The sequence below is a fragment of the Madurella fahalii genome, assembly GCF_045866475.1.
Source record: "Madurella fahalii IFM 68171 DNA, scaffold_5, whole genome shotgun sequence".
In the NCBI taxonomy this organism is placed as follows: Eukaryota; Fungi; Ascomycota; class Sordariomycetes; order Sordariales; genus Madurella; species Madurella fahalii.
Genome location: NW_027263975.1, coordinates 327,297 through 345,956, shown reverse-complemented (window position 1 = coordinate 345,956; position 18,660 = coordinate 327,297). Strand labels below are relative to the sequence as shown.

At 53.4% G+C, this 18,660-nt stretch overlaps 6 protein-coding genes across 6 annotated transcripts; 4 read left to right on the top strand and 2 right to left on the bottom strand.

The window, feature by feature from the left end:
* Positions 1-390: 390 nt before the first annotated feature.
* Positions 391-761, top strand: MFIFM68171_08653 (uncharacterized protein; the record flags this gene model as incomplete). Its single annotated transcript, XM_071064073.1, has 2 exons — positions 391-542; positions 596-761. 2 exons carry the CDS (start codon positions 391-393, stop codon positions 759-761), a joined length of 318 nt encoding a protein of 105 aa, XP_070920174.1.
* Positions 762-1,529: 768 nt separating this feature from the next.
* Positions 1,530-3,691, bottom strand: MFIFM68171_08652 (uncharacterized protein; the record flags this gene model as incomplete). Its single annotated transcript, XM_071064072.1, has 7 exons — positions 1,530-1,771; positions 1,833-1,902; positions 1,952-2,111; positions 2,162-2,301; positions 2,358-2,787; positions 2,872-3,196; positions 3,658-3,691. The coding sequence occupies 7 exons, from the start codon at positions 3,689-3,691 to the stop codon at positions 1,530-1,532; spliced, it is 1,401 nt and encodes a 466-aa protein (XP_070920173.1).
* Positions 3,692-5,757: 2,066 nt separating this feature from the next.
* MFIFM68171_08651 (Heterokaryon incompatibility domain-containing protein) lies at positions 5,758-6,499 on the top strand (the record flags this gene model as incomplete). Its single annotated transcript, XM_071064071.1, has 3 exons — positions 5,758-6,032; positions 6,084-6,409; positions 6,465-6,499. 3 exons carry the CDS (start codon positions 5,758-5,760, stop codon positions 6,497-6,499), a joined length of 636 nt encoding a protein of 211 aa, XP_070920172.1.
* Positions 6,500-11,389: 4,890 nt separating this feature from the next.
* MFIFM68171_08650 (Cation/H+ exchanger domain-containing protein) lies at positions 11,390-12,925 on the top strand (the record flags this gene model as incomplete). Its single annotated transcript, XM_071064070.1, has 3 exons — positions 11,390-11,420; positions 11,795-12,253; positions 12,303-12,925. 3 exons carry the CDS (start codon positions 11,390-11,392, stop codon positions 12,923-12,925), a joined length of 1,113 nt encoding a protein of 370 aa, XP_070920171.1.
* An 844-nt stretch (positions 12,926-13,769) lies between these two features.
* MFIFM68171_08649 (tripeptidyl-peptidase II) lies at positions 13,770-15,650 on the top strand (the record flags this gene model as incomplete). The annotated part of the gene is made up of 1 exon (XM_071064069.1): positions 13,770-15,650. One exon carries the CDS (start codon positions 13,770-13,772, stop codon positions 15,648-15,650), a length of 1,881 nt encoding a protein of 626 aa, XP_070920170.1.
* Positions 15,651-16,764: 1,114 nt separating this feature from the next.
* MFIFM68171_08648 (uncharacterized protein) lies at positions 16,765-18,313 on the bottom strand (the record flags this gene model as incomplete). The annotated part of the gene is made up of 2 exons (XM_071064068.1): positions 16,765-18,168; positions 18,239-18,313. 2 exons carry the CDS (start codon positions 18,311-18,313, stop codon positions 16,765-16,767), a joined length of 1,479 nt encoding a protein of 492 aa, XP_070920169.1.
* Between the last annotated feature and the right edge of the window lie 347 nt (positions 18,314-18,660).

Here is an 18,660-nt window from a genome sequence, read left to right as displayed (position 1 = left end):
AACCGCGGTTTTGCCAGATTTGCAATAAGCGGCTTTCGCAGCTCCTATGCCTGTGAGCAGCACATGGAGGCTACTGGACACATGCACTACCTGTAAAAAATCCCTCAGGGTTCCGCTAGAGATTCAGGAGGAAATGCCAGGTACAGGAAAGGTGCGAGGAGTGGCGGTTTGAAGGATGGAAACAAGAGATCGCAATGGGGTGGTGGGAGGACGGACAATGGCGGGACCTCGCCGCATTGCGTCATAGAGCGAGCATAATCACAATGACCTCAGCAGCCAAGTCAGATGAGGATCATATAAAGTAATGCGGGCGCCTGTAAATTAGGCCTTCGAAAATTCCAGCAGCGCCATCGCTATCGACCTGTCCATTCAACTAAAACAGACACGACAATGCTCAGAGCCAACCTCAACAAGTCCGGCATCAGGGTTTGCGGCGCCCGCCCCCTGACCCGCCAACCCCGTGCCACGAACGTGAGAACGGCCATGTACAAAAAGGACAAGGCCGGCGGCACAGCCTCGCAGCTAGAATGGACCCCCAAAACGTGAGTCGATGAGAACACTATACCAGCCGCCTGCATCTAATACTTTCTCCCAGATATGCCATGGTCGGAGGTCTCGTCATGGCCGTCGCAGGAACGTACGGGCTCATGATGGGCAAACCCGCCGGTGTGGTTAGAACGGAGGGCAGTCCGGTGTCTGTCAACGAGAAAGGATCAGCTGGCGCTCAAGAATCTGTCACCGGAAGGAGGCTTGATCATTGACGGCGCCTATGGGGGATAGTCCTGACAAAAGGAACACTTCCTTGTCGCGAAGCTGTCTGCCAAAAACCAGTAGCGGATACATAAATTCGTCTTTGCCGTCGTGTAAAATATTCATTGATATAGGTTTTTCATCCGGCCTATAGGGTACGGTTTTCCTATGTATATATATAGCAGTAGAAGGTCCGGCACACCCTATCTTGGGTAAAGCGGCGTAGGAAGAATGAATAATAATAATGACGTTCCAAAAGGGGCCCCTTCCAAAAAGCCAAGCCACACATTAATTACGTCAGAGACAGGTCGCTCGCGATACAACTGGCAAGTCGAAAATACAACACAACAACCGAATTCAGCCTCATTAATCCGATCCAGTTTCAGACAATCCACCCATCCTTACCACTCTCGTCACAAGCCTCTGCTACGTAGTGCAGCGGACCGATGATGATATGAAAGCACAGCGAATAGCCTGCCTTTCCCTTTGGATCGGGGGCTGGTTATCGGAGCGGTGCGGGCGTCGCTGGGAAATGAGTGGTCGGGAAACATCAAAGATGAAGCATGAGTGACCCATTTTCTGTTGCCCGGTCCTGCCACCTTTATTTACCGCGTATGGCCAACCTCTCTTTACAGGATGTGGGACGTGGCTTGTCGAGCCAGAGCAGACCTTGCAGCTATTCTAGTCGCATCACACACCAAGTACGTTTCTACCGGGTTCCTAGTAGCCTTCGTAATTAAGCTATATGACCTTGATTTGCTATGAAGATGGTAGTTGCCCTAAGTGATCCGGTCGCAAACCCCGTACTCCTGTATCATCTGTACCACTACAACAAATCCCCTGATGGCGGGCACGCTTGACAAGGCGTACATAACCAGCCTCAGGTATCGTTCCTTGTTCATCCTGGCCGGCCCCTCATATACATCGCGTTTGAGCTCCAGGACATTGTCCCGCATACTTAAGAACTCGGATTGTGCCGCTGCCATTGCCTTCTGCGTAGGATCGACGAGCCGTGCTAATTCTAAATTAAGGAGAAGAGAATGTATCAAAGTTTGATCGGCCGCTATCTGGAAAATACTTACGCCGATCTTTTGTATCTCTCCCATTTCCTTTGTCGCTTCTTCCGCCCCCAACGCTGACGTCGTTATACGGCTACCGGGAGGCGGTTGTCGCGCTTGATGTCAGCTAGCAAGGCATTTACATCATTCAATACGGTGCACAGCTTGGCTTTTTGGCTGTGGAGCTGCCGCATGCCCTTGGCAAGAAGCTCATCACACCGCACTCCATCATCGTGGCAGCTGTTGTCTGATTCATTGTCGGCGTCGGTGAAATTGTTCCTGTCGCCGCCACCACCACCACCACTAATTCCGCTTGAGAGAGGGCATCAAAGACCTGGACGAGCGGGACCAACATATTCGGGATGTTCACCAGGCTCTTGTATAACTTTTCCCGGATACCGCCGTCCTTGACACTTTCTAGCACCCTGTTGTCGCGCAGCTTGCCATGGATATCCTGCACGGCCTTGGACAACTCATCAAAACTCGCCAACGCCTGGCAAAGAGGGACCAAGGTCTGCTCTAGCTTTCCGGCAGGCCCTTGGCCAGGACCTTGAGCTTATGCTGGCACCTTTGTCTCCGGATGCGGCGGAAAATGTCGCCTCCACCGTTGTCGATGAGCTTGGTGAGAAAATAGCCGGCGATTAGCCAGGCCAGAATCCAAGCTCCCTTCTTGCTGGTCCCAGGGCTTGAACCGCTGCGGAACGAGGACAGGGCGCCGACGACGGAGACCTGCACGGCCGCGCAGCCCAATATGGCGCCGTACTCGATCCAGTGCCGCCAGTGCTTTGGACGAAGCCATTGGCCGCGTTGTCGCTGTGCTGTGGCTGTCTGGGGGGTTTTTGAAAGCTGAGTCGACCTCCCGTGCTTCCTGCTGGCCTCCTCTAAGGTCTCAACAACCCCGATGATCACTTTTCCGTCGACGCTCCTGATACTTGGTTCAATCGTCTTTTCGATGCCGCTCACATGAGGGGTAGCCCTGCTACCACCTGTGGCCGCGGTTCCAGCAAGGGCACTTTCTCGAGGCACTTGCCTACCGTCCGCCAATAAATCCCTCATATCTGACTACTCCACCATGAACATGGTCTGATACGACGGCCGCGCCAGATTGCCTAACAGGTAGATGACCGGCATGAGGGCGTACGGGGTAACGGTGAGGCCAAACGCGGCGTACCCGTACTGGCTAAGCTGGTCGCCCCTCGTCTGGTACAGCGTCACGACGGCGTACACCGTCTGGGCCTTGACCACGTTGTAGCTGGAGGAAATGATTGTGGCGTTTCCGTCACATGGCTCGTTTCCCTGCTGCCACGGCGGCCCAAGGCCTCCACGAAGCTTGGTTGCTGTGAGGCGTTCACGGGTACCGCGAGCCGCCTGGGAAGCCCACCGCTGGGCTAGCGGATGAGCACGCTATCATCCCAATCCCCAGACTATCTGTTCCGCTTGGTTTCTTGCTGTACTGCGTGTATGTAGGTCTTCCTCTCTTCTGAGTCCCCTCTCTTTTGAGTCCCCTCTCTTTTGAGTCCCCTCTCTTTTGAGTCCCCTCTCTTTTGAGTCCCCCTATCTTCAGGTTGAGTTAAACGCCTATCCGTTCTCGGCCGCCCTCCAGGGGCTCTCCACTGGTTCCAGACCCGGGTGGGCTTTCAGCGACAGTGCCGCAAATTGAGCACCAGTCCCGGCCTGGGTATCGTGACTCGCCCTATGATCTACCTTATGGGTCTCTTCCAGGGGATATACAATCAGTGGAAAGAACAGATGGGTGTTTCTGCATCTTCGCTGGGTCTGCTTTGGACACATAGCTTGTTTCTCATGCCCAAATCCGTGGAGCGTCCAGTACCTGCGTTACCTTACTCACAGCATGACGCGCTGTTGAATATTGGGGTGCGCATTCTTCTGGCACCCGTCACCCGCCTCCCCAAGGAGCACTGCGCCTGTTGCAGGAGCATCCGGAAGTGAGGTGGACACTCCAGCGCTGAAGTGCCAGATTAGGGTTAGTGGGGTTATTGGTGCGCTACGCCAAGCGGAAAGAAGGGCCGCCCGCACGGTTTTGAGTATGGCGGGATGACAGGGGTCCGGTTGCGCCATCAAGCCTCCATATCTCGATACAACTGCAAAGCGCAGAAGCTGCAGCAAAAACGCAACAAGATTGCAGCAGTGTTCCTCCCAGCCTTTTCAGACAATAGGCCCGCAGTCGTTCGCTCCGAGCCTAGTGGGATGGATTCACTCAACAGCCTCTCTGCGAGGGGCGAGAGTTCTTTCGTGTCTTGAAGCTCTCAGTTTATTCCGAGCTCGTCGGAGGGTGCCCGGCGAGCGACATGCCGGCATTCGTATAGAGAAACGGCCCCTCGGGGGCGATAAACTAGATACGGCGATGAGCTTGGGTGGCGTCTAAGAGTTTTTTATAATGCTTACTTGCAGAAAACAGTAGCTGCTTCTATGGAAGATCACTTGCTTTGAAGATCAGACTAACTCCTGGCTGAAGAGCAAGTGTGCTGAAGGGTTAAGCAGTGAAGAGTTTGCTAGAGTTGTGCTGCCAGTCAACGCGCGGTTCGGACGGTCCAACGCAACCGACGATTGCAAAGTTCACGGCACACTCTCACGGATTTGCCATGGAAGAAACAGCGAAGCGAGCCATTATGGGTTAGGTTTGTACCAAGATCAACGTGGAAAATGATGACGTGGTTTCTGGTTACAAGAGACTCCTGGAAACCCCTAGTCCGGGCCAAGAATATGTACATCCTCCTCTTACCTCCTTCAGTACCTTGGCCAGCGTTCCCCAGCTATCTGGAGGCTTTGGAGAGGATTTCGGAGACAAGCTATCCACGAAGAAGCAAACCGACTTTTCGAAAGAGTATGCGCAGCGTATGAACAGAGAAGACTGTGTGAGGATGCTTATTGCTATTGGAAAGAGAGGATAATGGTTGCAACCGAAAAGAACAACTGTAGGTTGAGCATGTTATCGCCCTTCGCTTAACCTAACCTCATCAAGTACTGCGTATTCTTTGGATCAGTTCCCATCTCCGCGGCATCTAGGCCTGTACCTATTGCGAAGTCCCTCACAGCCCCAACATTTTCTTTCGATCAGGCAGGCTGGCTTGTGGTGAACAGAGAGAGAGAAGGATACAGAGAGCCGAGTAAGAGCCGTTTGGGAGGTCGGGGGAGCCCAAGCGCGGACGGTGGCGAGCACGAGCGGGCGGGCGGGGCGCCGTAGGAATACGCCAGCATGCCATTGTACGTCCCAACCGGCAGGGCGGCGCCCAGCAGCTGCCCTTCCGGCTAGGGCGACACATTGCAGCGCACAGTTTCACAAACATACAGCAAGAGAAAAAGCTCCGGCTAGCCCACAAATTGCGGAACGTCAGTTTGATAGTGTACATGTGTGGATCAGGGTCTTGTTGTATTTGATTACCCGGTCAATCGGCGTAGTGTTGAGGTACTGCACTGGGCCGAGGCAGAATACTTTACTTCTCAACGCCTTCAAAAGTCAGTGCTCAATCCCCGCCTCCAAGGCCCATTGCAGCCACTCGGACTGGGTTGAGTCACCTCTCCTCAGGCACAGCCACCGTCATGCTCCACAGCTGTGCTGCCCTTAATAACGCAATCGATGCATCTTTGGCCTGTGCAACATCAACGCCCGTGGTTGAGCCAGGACGCAAACACGAAGTCTAGGGGTTTAAGATTGGACGCAACTCTTTGGGCTGATTGTAGGCTGTGGAGATGACACAATAAACGCACTAACATGGCAGCAATCTAGCTTATATTTTGTAGTTCCCCCTGATCACTTCCTTGTCGATGACTGGCTCCGTTCTTCGCGCTTATCCAACCCACATGATTGGCTTTATTTTCTTAATCTGAGAGTTGCTGCCTGCTTCCCCTCATCCTCTGGTCTTGTTCTAATCGTCACCATGAGCCTCCAGCTAAAAGATCATTTAGGTTCCCCCATGATCCTGTGGCAATGCGGCTCCTCAATGCGGAAACAAGAGAGTTCAGAGAATTCTTCGGCCACCCGCCCTCGTACGCGATCCTATCACATACGTGGGGAGAGGACGAGGTGTCCTTTGCAGACATGAAAGATCCAAGCCATACCACGAAGCTCGGCTACAGAAAGATTGAAAACTGTTGCCAAAAGGCCATCCAATTAGGTTTTGCATACGTTTGGGTCGACACGTGTTGCATCGACAAGTCGAGCAGCGCCGAACTGACCGAGGCTATCAACTCGATGTTTTCGTGGTATGCTTTCTGGTGTGTGTCCTTTGCATTCCTGACTGACCTGGTCTGAAGGTATGAGAAGTCTGGGGTTTGCTTCATTTACATGGTCGATGTTCCGCCTGAAAACTATTCCCGCGACAACTACGGAGCATTCGCCAACAGTCGGTGGTTCACAAGAGGGTGGACTCTCCAGGAGCTACTTGCACCATACAGCCGCCTCTTCTTCGACGCCGAATGGAATCATATCAATTTTGACAAGCCCCTTCAACTCACTCCATCGTTCAGGAAGCAACTGAGGGAGCTCGAAAATGAAATCTGGGTGCTGGAGCGCATCACAAAGATACGTGAAGCCTGTCTCAGGAAGTATACCAGCTTCTACGAATATACGGTAGCGGAGCGTATGTCTTGGGCTTCAGCTCGAAGGACAACACGAGAAGAAGATGTGGCGTATAGTCTACTGGGGATCTTCGGTGTCAACATGCCTCTGATGTACGGCGAAGGCGGCGGCGGCGCCTTTCGTCGTCTTCAAGAGGAGATTATACGAAGGTCGCCAGACCACACCATTTTCTGCTGGGGTTACGGCCAAGACGAAGTTCCTCCCCCATACAACTACAGATACAATCCATCGTTGGAATCGATGAGCCCCTTAGCCCCTTTGCCATTTTGTTTTCGGGGCGCGGATATCCTCAGCTCAGGAACAGCAGAAGATTTGTACCCGAAAGCTGCACTCCGGCTCGCTTCTCATTACGCAATGACAAATCAAGGCTTGCTCATTGAGCTTCCATGCCAAATCATCGATGCGGAATTTGGGACAAGACTCGCAGTCCTCTCTGTCGCCGATCCCTTCGGACGAACCCTCGGGTTAGTGCTGGTACCGTCCGGAGCTCCCTACGCCAACCTCTACTATCGAGCGCCCGGCTCTGGACCTCTTCTGCTCTCCAAAACTTGTTCAGCGCTGACTGTGGAAGCGCTATATATTCAGAACTCGAACTTCCATAACAATATTTCATCTTCCACCACGATGGATTTCTCATATTTTTGCTTCTCGATTGAGCTTGAATGTGGATCACCGAATTGGGTATGTAACGGGTGGTATCCGCCGATCCAGATGGAATACATAGCATACATTGACCATGATTTGCATTATGTGCAACTGAGCCCCATATCTTCCTCCCTGAGACCATTTTCAAGATTCTTGATCGGTTTCACAGACGGGCAGTCAACCATTCTCTGCTGGCTGGAATTTGCTCCGGTTGACGAGCAGACTTTCACTGTCTCAATAGCTTTCATTGAGGATAAGAAGATATCTCCTACGAAATGCCTGTATTCAACAGACACAGAACGGATGGCGACTACGAAACCTAGCGAATACGACTGGGTGGATCTTTCTAATACAGACATTGCAGGTGCTGGCAGAGAACAAGCTGGCGTTTCTGGGTGGGTTGATGACCCCCACAAGTGTTATGTAAAGTTAAAGCATATCTGTCACGCGTACAGGAGCTCAGCAGAGGTCGTAGGAAGTGCGTGGAAAGGTTGAAGTCTCTGAAGATCTATCTACTGCAGTAGGAGACTAAAGAACTGGCTTAAATACACAAAGGAAATGGTCTGGGCGAGCTTACGTGATGAGCTGCTGAGCTCGGCGGTGTGAGCCGAGCTCTATACGTGCTGTTTCTAGCGCGACACACCCTCCAGTTAACTAGCAATTTTGCTTGTCAACTGTACTTTAACAGTTGCGGGAGCTCCCGAGCTGCATTTGTATATACATACATTTTTGGTATTAGTGTTGTCAGTCGCTTTTTGCGTATAGGGAGCTACGCGGCGTATAGATCAATTACGGAGTTCAGTGCTATAGGTCTCCCGTACGATCAGCGTTGCCCCGCGCCCTACTATAAATCACAAGCTCCTGAGATTGCAATCACAGCGCTCTTATACAACAACAACAATACCATCACTGTACCTCCCAAGAAGAGTTCTGTCTACGCCGCCGCCCTCGCAAAGGCGTACGCTGCCTACACTCAAAAGCGGAAGTCTCTATCGCCGCCACTGCTACTGCAGACTACCAAGAAGAAGGCCCGAAAGGGCGATATCAGCTCCTCTGCATCTAAGTAAGTTGTTCTCTCGTTCTCTCGAGCTTTGGAGTAAGACTGACAGCAATTTTCAGTACCGACGATATATACGGCGAGCGCTGCAGCGAGGCTTGCCTCGGCTGCGTACTCTCGGCCTTATCTGGCCGCTCCTCCGGAGCGTACTACGGTAAGGTAGGTAACAGTATTCGCTGTTTCCGCTCCTCGGCCAGCAAGAAGTGCAAGCCACTGTAAGTCATTTTTAAGTATATATACTTTGTTTTACTTACTTTGATATGTTTATACAGTCCCGCTATTATAGTCCCCTAGGCTACCAAGCTTATTGCGGTTATCGAGGCCAACGAGTCCGGCTTGGTAAGTTCCTCCTACTCTTTCCAACTGTTCTCAAGAGTATATACTGTCAAAAGGATCAGGTGCCAAAGGATCAGGATCACAGGATCTAGTGCGGGAGCCAAACCTATGTACTCGATTGAGCTAAGGAAGGCTGGCAGCTGACTGCGCCACTGTACAGACGTCATCCTGTACGTGTATCTCGTCTATAAAGGAGTAAGCTCTCTAAGGGAGACGAGGGAGAGATAGGGGAACACAAGCAACAGACTGAGAGACACAAGGAAGAGAAGACACACAATATCCTCAACTGTCATTTCCCAAGATTCAGAGGTGCCGTGTTTCCGACAATTAAGAGTCTCATTCGCTTAACCTCCGATTAGCAAGCCAACAAAGGAAGCACAATCAAAAGCATCCCTGAATCCGATTCAAGATGACAGCCGTCAACAACGACAAGACTGTTTTCCTGACTAGCTCTGACGACTGGGAATCCTGGAACCAGCAATTCCAAGCCCAGGCCGTTGCCGGGAATACGTAGGCCTAGATTCAAGGCCTGACCCTATTTCTCAACGAGCCTACGGCTCAGGACCCAGCACGTCACAAGCATAAGAACCCTACCCAGTTAACCATCACGGCTAGAGGTAGTACCGAATCTGTGATTGAGGACGAGCAGAGGACAACCCCAACTATAGGTTCAACTGTCGGATGCATAGCACCTCTGAACGTTCGGAGTTAAATTTAGGATGGAAATTCAGGATCGAAAATTGAGGATGTCTTGTTTTCTTCCTTGTCTAACGGAGGTGAACTTCCTTCTTATTCCCAATTTCCTGGACCACGGAGACCCGTCAACCCGGGTCTCCGAGAGATCAGATCACACTTATCCGAGTCGCACTAATCCGGATCAGTGTGATCCGGGTTCGTGTTTTGCAGATCCAGGATCCAGCTTCCTGACCCTTTTGACATATCCTAGGCAGTCAGTAGACTAAACTATAGGAGCGTAAAATAAGCGGTAATGGAATGCAGAAGGTACGGGAAGAGGATAGTAAGATAAGGGAATAAAAAGGACGTAATCTACGAGAATAAGACTATAAAGAAAAAGAGAGGAAAGGAACTAGGGCGAAGAAGGCGCTCTTTATACCTAGGGTTAGGGAAGGCCCTACTTCTCTTAAAAATAAGATCAAAATCTAGTATAAAAGAAACTCAAGATAGTTAAACTAGGAAGACTACAATTAGTAAGGGCAGAGCTACCTCTATACTACGACTATATAACGTATATTATAAGCAAGCTGACCATATAAGTGAGCTGACCACTTCCCACCGCGACGCGTCCCCCCTACACAAAATACCAAATTTCTTTACAACTAACAATGGCAATATCTTCGTACGAAGCTAAGATAAACCTAGCAATCGACGCTCTTAAAAACAATCCGAAACTTAGTATCCGAGCTGTAGCAAAGATCTATGGGGTCAATAAAACCACGCTTCGAAGCCGACATAAGGGTATACCTGCACGACAAGATGCTCGACCTAACTTACGGAAACTTACGGATCTGGAGGAGCATACGATTATTCAGTATATAACTGAGTTATGTATACGCGTATTTCCTCCTCGGCTTCGTTTTGTGGAAGATATGGCCAACCGATTGCTATGCGAACGCGACGCGCCCCCTGTCGGTAAGCTCTGGGCTCACAACTTCGTCAAACGCCAACCAGAACTCCGGACGCGTTTTATACGTAGATACGACTACCAGAAGGCCAAATACAAAGATCCTAAAGTTATTCGCAAGTGGTTTATACTTGTATATAACACTAAAGCCAAATACGGTATCCTCGACGAAGATATATATAACTTTGACGAGACCGGGTTCCTGATAGGTATAATTACCACTAGCATGGTTGTTACTACCTCCGATAGCTATAGGAAAGCCAAAAAAGTTCAGCCTGGTAATTGCGAATGGGCTATAGTTATCTAAGGAGTAAATGCTCAAGCCTGGGCTATCCTACCATTCATCCTTTTGAAAGGGAAATACTATTAGGAAAGTTGGTATCGAGAATATAATCTTCCAGCTACCTAGTATATCGGTATAACCGATAATAGCTGGATTACTAATAAGAAAGGCCTAGATTGGATTCGGCATTTCGATTTTTATACAACATCTCGTACTAAAGGCAAATACCGGCTCCTAATTCTCGATGGCCACGAGAGCTACCACTCCGACCAATTCGAGGCCTACTACCAGGAACACAATATCATCATACTTTATATGCCTCCACACTCTTCGTACCTAGTCCAACCATTAGATGTTGGTTGTTTTAGACCGTTGAAGAGGGCTTACGGCTACCAAATCGAGGAACTTATGTGTATACATATTATATATATCACCAAATTGGAATTCCTTTGTGCGTTCAGAGCAGTGTTTCTTACTTCTTTTACCGAGAAGAATATCCAAGAAGCCTTTACTGGAGCAGGTCTTGTGCCGTACGATCCAGAAAGGGTCATTTCCAAAATGGATATACGTCTCCGAACCCCAACTCTACCAATCTCGCAGCCAGATACGGCACTACCTTGGCAATCTCAAACACCACAAAACCCCCGAGAGGCTACCTCACAGAAAGACTTCATCAAAGGCCGGATATCCAACCACCAAGGCAGTTCTCCGACACCTATACTAGCTGCCGTAGACCAATTAGCCAAAGGTACAATGGCTGTAATGCACGAAGTGGCTCTTTTATGTACAGAGGTCTCGGCACTGCGAAAGGCCAATGAGGGGCTTAGTAAGCGACGGAGAGCCAAAAAAACACGTATACGGCTTGGAGGGTCTTTTACCGTACAAGAGGCACAGGATCTACTGGATCAAAAGGCTGCAGATGAGCAGGTAATCCACGAAAGACGACAAGATAGTGGTAGTACAACGGGGTCTACTACGAAGATTCGGTGCTGTAGTACGTGCGGCAAGCCCGGTCATAATGCACGTACGTGTCAAGAGGCTGGAGAATCGTCCGATTCATCTATTACTGGTTCAGTTATTGTTATTTCCTAGTGGTGGTGTTGTAATTGAGGATAGTAGTGGTGAGGTAGTGGAAAGTGGTCAGCTCGCTTATATGGTCAGCTCGCTTATAATATACGTTAATCTAAACGCAATTACCTTATACTACCAACTCCGACTTCCTTCCCTTAGTAAAACCCCCCTTCTTTCCCTACTTCTAAGTTATTAAGGCTATACATACACTATTGTTAAAGACTAGGGAAAGGCAATAATATATAGCCGAACAATCGCTAGCACTATACAACGTAATGACCCCGATACTTCTACGCTTACAACCCGCTGACCAGCGCTTCTTCGACCTCCTCCTCCTCCTCCTCCCCCACAGCCGCGCCCGACAACGTCAACCCCAGCGCCAAGAAGCAGCCTCCACCAGTTGACTTCTCGCAGACGCGCATCGGCACCTTCCTCGTCTCAGCCGCCGTGCTCGACGACGTCTGCGGCCTCGTCCTGGTGAGCGTGATCCACCAGCTGCGGGGCATTGCGGGCGGCGACGACAGCGGCGGCGGCGGCGGTGGTGGTGGGCAAAGCCTGGGGTGGATCATTGGGCGGCCGGTGCTGGCGAGCGGGCTGATGGCAGTGCTGACGCCGGCCGCGGCGCGCTTCGTGGCGCGGCCGGCGTTCCGGCGCGGGCTGGAGCCGTGCGTGGCCCGGGCGGGCGTGCTGCGGCGCAGGTGGCACGTGGTCAACGCGCTGCTCATGGCCGCGGTGCTGGGCGCGTTCCTGGCGATCGCGGCCTACGCGGGCGCGTCGGTCCTGTTCGGCGCGTTCCTGGCCGGGCGGGTTCGTCGGTGCTCTGCCTAGTCCTACTGCTACTACTAGTGGTAGTGGTGGAGGTGGTTCTGAGGTCGCTGGCGAGGCGGGGAGGGGTGGAGTGGGCCCGCTGTTGGGGGAGACGTTTGATCGGTACACTGGCGGCGCGCGCAGGTTCATCCTCCAGCCGCTGTTCTTTGCCAGCATTGGGTTCGCGGTTCCGTTTCTCGAGCTGTGGACCGGCGAGGTCATCTGGAAGGGGATTGTCTACACAGTGCTCATGGCGCTATCGAAGCTCGTCGTCGGTATTGTTGTCCCGGCCTGGGATCTCATTGCTTCCTGGCGCAAGCAGTCGACTTCGGAGAAGGCCAGGCGAGCTGCTCTCCGGGGCTGGGCGCCTGCGACACTGCTTGGCGCCGCCATGGTGGCTCGTGGCGAGATAGGCCTGCTCATCATTCAGATTGGCCTGAACGGGACGCCGTTCCTGACCAGAAAGGGGTTTGCGATTGGCGTCTGGGCCATCGTGCTTAACACGATCATTGGCCCGGTCATGGTGGGCATCCTGTTGAAGCGGGTCGGAACGAGGATTGCGGATGACACCCAGTGGGGTGTGCAAGGGAAGGGCGACTCGGATCTCGACTGCCCTGCAGCGGCTGGACAGGCCGGCGGTTCGGGTATTGAAGGTTCGATATTGGAGATGCGTTAGTGCCCGGTCTACCAAGGGTCATTCAACCTGGTTCTGTTTGTTCCGGGTAGCACTTAACCTACCCTTGGTAGTAGTGAGCAGTAGGTACTCGGCACTGAAAATAGACTCTTAACAGGGATCAGGTTTGGATCTACGGTGCAAATGGATGGCCAACAAGGTTGACGATACCACCGACGCAATTCGGCTTACTGCCGGCTGTGGCATCCTTCCGTCTCGGCATCTCAAGGCCGTGCGGGAGGATGCCAGCCGCGGTGCGGTGTGGCCAAAATCGGGCTGGCCTGGCCCACCATGGGGGCAAGTGATGCGGATGACCCGTGCTGTGGAACCGGAATATAAATTGGGTACGGAAGCTGACTACAATATCGAGTCAGGGACGATGCTACTGACACCCAGCCAATGGGGGATGGCGCCGGGTTGGCGGATATCTGGCTCGATTGTCGCGGCTGAATCGCATAATTGATCGGAAGCAGCCCGAAGACGGTACCACTCTCGCAGTGACGCTAAATGGGCCTCGTCGCAATCTAACACCCGGCCCTAGCTCTTTAATGCTCCGAGCGCAAGACGATATAGATTGCGCCCAGCGCCCTCGTACGACCGTAGTTCTTCACCCCACACATCTGGCCCTGTGCAAGGAAAGGTGTCCGTTGGCGTCGGCGAAGGATCCCGGTGCACAACATGCAGACGAAATAAGCTCCGTGCTTGGCCGCCGGATCAAGAGCCACTTATTAGGATCGCCAGTTACCGCGCTTCATCCGCCTCACTCCACCTGGCCGGACTTGTGGGATCGGAGCACGCACAGTTGCCCCTGCTCGTCTACCCAATTCTTGGAGCCACGACGTCCACCATGCGGTCCTGTCTCGTCGCGGCCCTGCTGGGCCTATCCGTCACCACGGTCCACGCAGCGCCTACCGTCGTCCTAGAACAGGCGAAGGATATTCCACCCGGCTGGAGCCTCCACCACAACGCGAGCGCCTCGGACAAGATCACTATCTTCGTGGCCCTCAAGGAACCCGGAATTGGCGAGATAAAGGCCAGGCTCCACCAGCGTCACGGCCCCGACCATGCCTCCTTTGGACATCTAAGCCGTGATCAAGTCCATCAGCTTCGCCAGCCGGCCCGGACAACAACCAACGCCGTTTCCGGCTGGCTAAGATCAGGCGGAATCCGAGATGTCCACACACAGGGCAGCCTCATCAGCTTCGAGGCCTCGGTGCAGACGGTCAAGTCGCTCTTTGAGGCCGACCTTGCGTACTACGCCTACGAGGGCAGCGACGCGGATCCACTTCTACGGGCGCTCTCCTACACCGTTCCTGCCTGGCTGCGCGACTACATCGACTTTGTGCACCCCATCACCAACTTCATGCCGCCGCGTGGCCGTGGCGGCCGGCGCAGACGCCCTAAGCCTAAGCCCAGGCCCTGGCCCCGGCCCCGTCCAAAGCCAACCACAGCGGGTCCGGGGTCGGCCACTCCTACCAGCAGGCCCATCGGCATCCCGACGCTCCCGGCCCCGCAGGAACCCAACCTCCCCTGCCTGACGGCCACGCTCCCGGACTGCATCAAGAAGCTGTACAACATCACTTATAGCGCCACGGCGCCGAGCCCCGTCCGCTTCGGCGTAGCCGGTTTCCTGGAGCAGTGGATCCTCTACTCGGACGTCGCGGAGTTCATGGACACGTTCGCGCCGCAGCTGGCCGACCTCAACCCGCCGTACAACTTTTCGGTGGAGCTCTTCAACGGCGGCACCAACCCGCAGGACTCGCCGCGCAACGCGGGCATCGAGGCGTCGCTCGACGTCGAGTACGCCATGGGGCTGGGCTACCCGACCAACGTCGTGTACTACGTGACGGGGGGGCGGGGCGTCAAGCTCAACGCGACGTCGGGCGAGCCGCTGCCGCCCGAGCAGAGCGACAACGAGCCCTTCCTCGAGTTCCTGACGGCGCTGCTGGCCAAGGACGACGACGACCTCCCCCACGTGCTGAGCATCAGCTACGCCGACGACGAGCTGGGCGTGCCGCGCCCGTACGCGCTGCGCGTCTGCGACATGTTCGCCGCCCTGGCCGCCCGCGGCGTGTCGGTGTTGGTGGCCACCGGCGACGGCGGCGCCGCCGGCACCGGCCAGACCGACTGCGTGTCCAACGACGGCGAGCAGCGCCGCATGTTCGTCCCCACCTTCCCCGGCAGCTGTCCGTACGTGACGAGCGTCGGCGCGACCGACAACGTGGCGCCGCCCATCGCCGGCGAGGGTTTCAGCGCCGGCGGGTTCAGCGACTTCTTCGAAAGGCCCGAGTGGCAGGACGAGGTGGTCCTGCCGTACGTCGAGGGCCTGGTCCGGGCGGGCGACCCCCGCGTGGCGCTGTTCAACAGGACGGGGAGAGCCATGCCGGACATCAGCGCCATCGGCTCAGGGTTCCAGATCATCATGGGTGGCGCCATGAGCCAGGTGCTGGGGACGAGCGCGAGCACACCGACGATTGCGGCTATGGTTGCGCTGGTGAACGATGCGAGGATGCGGGCGGGCAAGCCGAGCTTGGGGTGGCTGAATCCGCTGCTCTACTCGGCCAAGGTCAGGAGCGTGTTGACGGACGTGACCGTGGGGGATAGTTCGGGATGTGACTTCCCAGATGGATCCGTCTCGCCGGGGTGGTCGTCTGTTGCGGGTTACGACTGTGTCACGGGTCTTGGGGTGATCAATGACTTTAACGACTTTATGGCTGCTCTTTTATAGCAGGGAGATGATCTGGCTTGATAGCTTTACTAGATAAAATTACTCGATCACATCATTGTTAGTCTCATAGTACCGTTCGTCGGTCAAGTGCCTCGCCCTGCACCACGCCTAGTAGATGGCTGTCGCCGATGAGCGTGTAAATTCCCTCCTTCCCGGCACTCGGTCGATCAAGTATAGCACTTCTGCAACCAAAATCACGTAGAGTACATCTCCTTTACCTCGACTTTCACCTGGCCAAAGCGGCCGTGCTCCATTCTATAGAAATGTTGCGACCCGGCACAACCCATCACTGAGTTCTCGATCAATCTTCCCATTCATCAGGATCGCTGTCCGTACCGATTCCAGGAGGTCGTAGTTTGCCATCAGTGAAGCAACTGAAAAGGTAGTCGATGTAGACCGCCATAGCATCGAGCACTCTTCAACAACGAGATCACGCATCCCTACCATACCACAGGCAAGTATCTTAGTAAATGCCATTGAAAGTCTGTATCTAAAGGCTTAGAGTCTAATCTCTAGTAGTTCGGCATGGGTTTCCTTGCAACCAGCTTACTAGCTCCTTCTCTGGCCTAGTGTACTAGTTGGTTTCAGGAAGGACCATATCTTCCAGCGATAGTACCCAGCTGATTATTGTTTCGGTACTCGTATATAACTAGCCTGCTTCTTTGTCCTAGTATGTTAGCCCTCCCTGGGCAGTAGGTCGCTTTCCTCCGGAAAGGTACTTCTATGAAGCCCCCGGAGAAAGCGCTCTTTCTCTTCTTCTTCCTCTTCTTCCTCTTCTTTCTTTTCTTTCTTTTCTTTCTTTTGTCGTAGAAGGAGAGAGCAGTGACCAGGAGCTTGAAAATGTCCTAGTCTGCGGTCTGCGCTCCATCTATATAATCTATCTCACTGATACAGAAAGACTGTATACTGGGGGTGATGGCAAATGTAATAGAATTGAGGATGGCTAATCTACAGGGCTTATCTAATGTAACAGCACATAACCCCCTGGCCCAGGATACGGGTATCCCTTGCAGTATCTTACATTCACAGATGAGGATCCTGGCCCCGATCCGGTATCAATCGGTTCGCTAGAAGCCAGACTTCAGTTTCGTACCACGCTTTGTGGCGGAAACCGTTACAGGAGAGATACGGGCCCAAGGTTCTGCTCGATATGCTCGAGGATCCAGGATATGGGCGTGGCATAGGTGAGATCTACCTTGCCAGTCTGGCCTCCGCTGCCTCCATCAATGATGCCACCGATTCGCCCGTTGAGATCCCAGATGGCGGAACCGGAATCGCCCGGCCGGCAGAAAAATCTGTCGTTCATGCTGACAATAACCCACTGGAGAATGTTGTAGCAGCGGCCGTCGACATTGATACGTATAACGCTGCGGATCTCGTTGCTGACTCCCCAAGTCATCTCTGTGGTTCTGCCCTGCTTTCCTACCATAAGTGGCGACGTGCCCTGCGTATATCCGGCCGTAAAGATACCGTGAAGCCTTATCGTCTCGCCTGTTGGCTTCCAGAATGGAGAAGGCACGCCGGGGTTGAGCTTCTGGAGGTCTTCGGATGTCACAGAACCAACCAATACGGTATTGCTGAGCTCGTCGTAATCAGGTCCGAACCGCTCGCGATCAAGCGCAACAATGGCGTAGTCGGGCAGCCAGAGTTGGGTAGTGTCTTGATGGCATACGGGTAGCCGTGGAGGTGAGAAGAGGATGTGACCAATGCGACGAGAGGTGGCGTGTTCCAGTGAGGCGATGTGGGCGTTGAGCTGGTTGCATGCGTCGGATTCCGCCTGGTATTTACCGCCCTGGCGCTGCCAGAAAGCCGCGTGTTTCTCCCGCTCGGCGCGGATGTTATCCAGGGTAGTCTGACCGGGCATCATGACGTATTTACCCGAGCCATGATGCGCGTAGCCATGAGCATCAATCTTGAGAACGACATGGCGGGAAACCAAGGCACATTTGGTGCGCGCCTCACCCTCGCCTAGCGATAGGTAAACGGATAGGGTGCCTTCTCTCGCTGGTGTCTCTTCGGCAGCGATGCTTTGCCCTCCCAGAACCGAAGTAAGCGATGTAGGCACATGACCACCACCAGGATGTTGGAGTGGGATGACGCTAATGGCTAGGGTCGTCACGGCTGCCTCGCGGATTTCGCAGTGCACATCAAGGCCAGCGCGCGTGAGCTCCGAGCGACAGCCAAGGGCAATATCCAGACCTTCTTGCGAAGTGAGAGAGCCGGGCGTAACACCGATCCAGAGAATTACAGGATAGAAACTGGAGCCAAAGTAGCCAATGCGGACCACGTCGATCGAGGTCCATTCTGTCGAATCGAGGCGGGAAACGATCTTGTCGCGGAGGGAGCTATCGTAGATATCGACAATTTCATGGCTCCCAACATTCTTGAGTTCCTTCGTTACGGTGAACTCGTCCTCGATTCTTGGCGCCCACGGAACCGTCAGGAAATCGCTTCGTGCAACAAGTCTCGGGCAGCTGGGCAGCCCATAGTAGTAGAGCTCCTTCTCGACGTCGGACGGCTGCGAAAAAAAAAAAAAAAAAAAATTAGCTGTACCCAACATGGTAATTAAAGGTAAGGGGGGTCAGTACTTCAGTGATGGCGGCCATAGTGTATCGTGGCCGCTGACGCAGAGGCAAACGAGCTCTGGGGCGAGGGAACGGCATTTTGGGGCGGGGTAACTATTTAAATTCGTGTTTTGACGGATAGCAAAAGTTTCGTGAAAGGTTTGAGAGAGAACACACGAGGAACGTCATGGTGCATTTCGTTTCACAGTGGGAGTCGGATGGTCCTGGGGAAGCTACGGCCATGGATGCAGTGGGAAGGTCGCACTGTGTTCAGTGGATGAACGCACGGGTTTTTGGCGATGGTCGCACGATGTTCTAGTGATGGTTTTGAAGCTAATGGAAAGCTCAATGGGAAGCTCGCACCGAACTGCCTAGATCTGTGGAGTAGCCCCACAAATGCAAGGGCCAAAAAGTGACTGCGGGTTAGTGGAGCTAGCCAATGTACA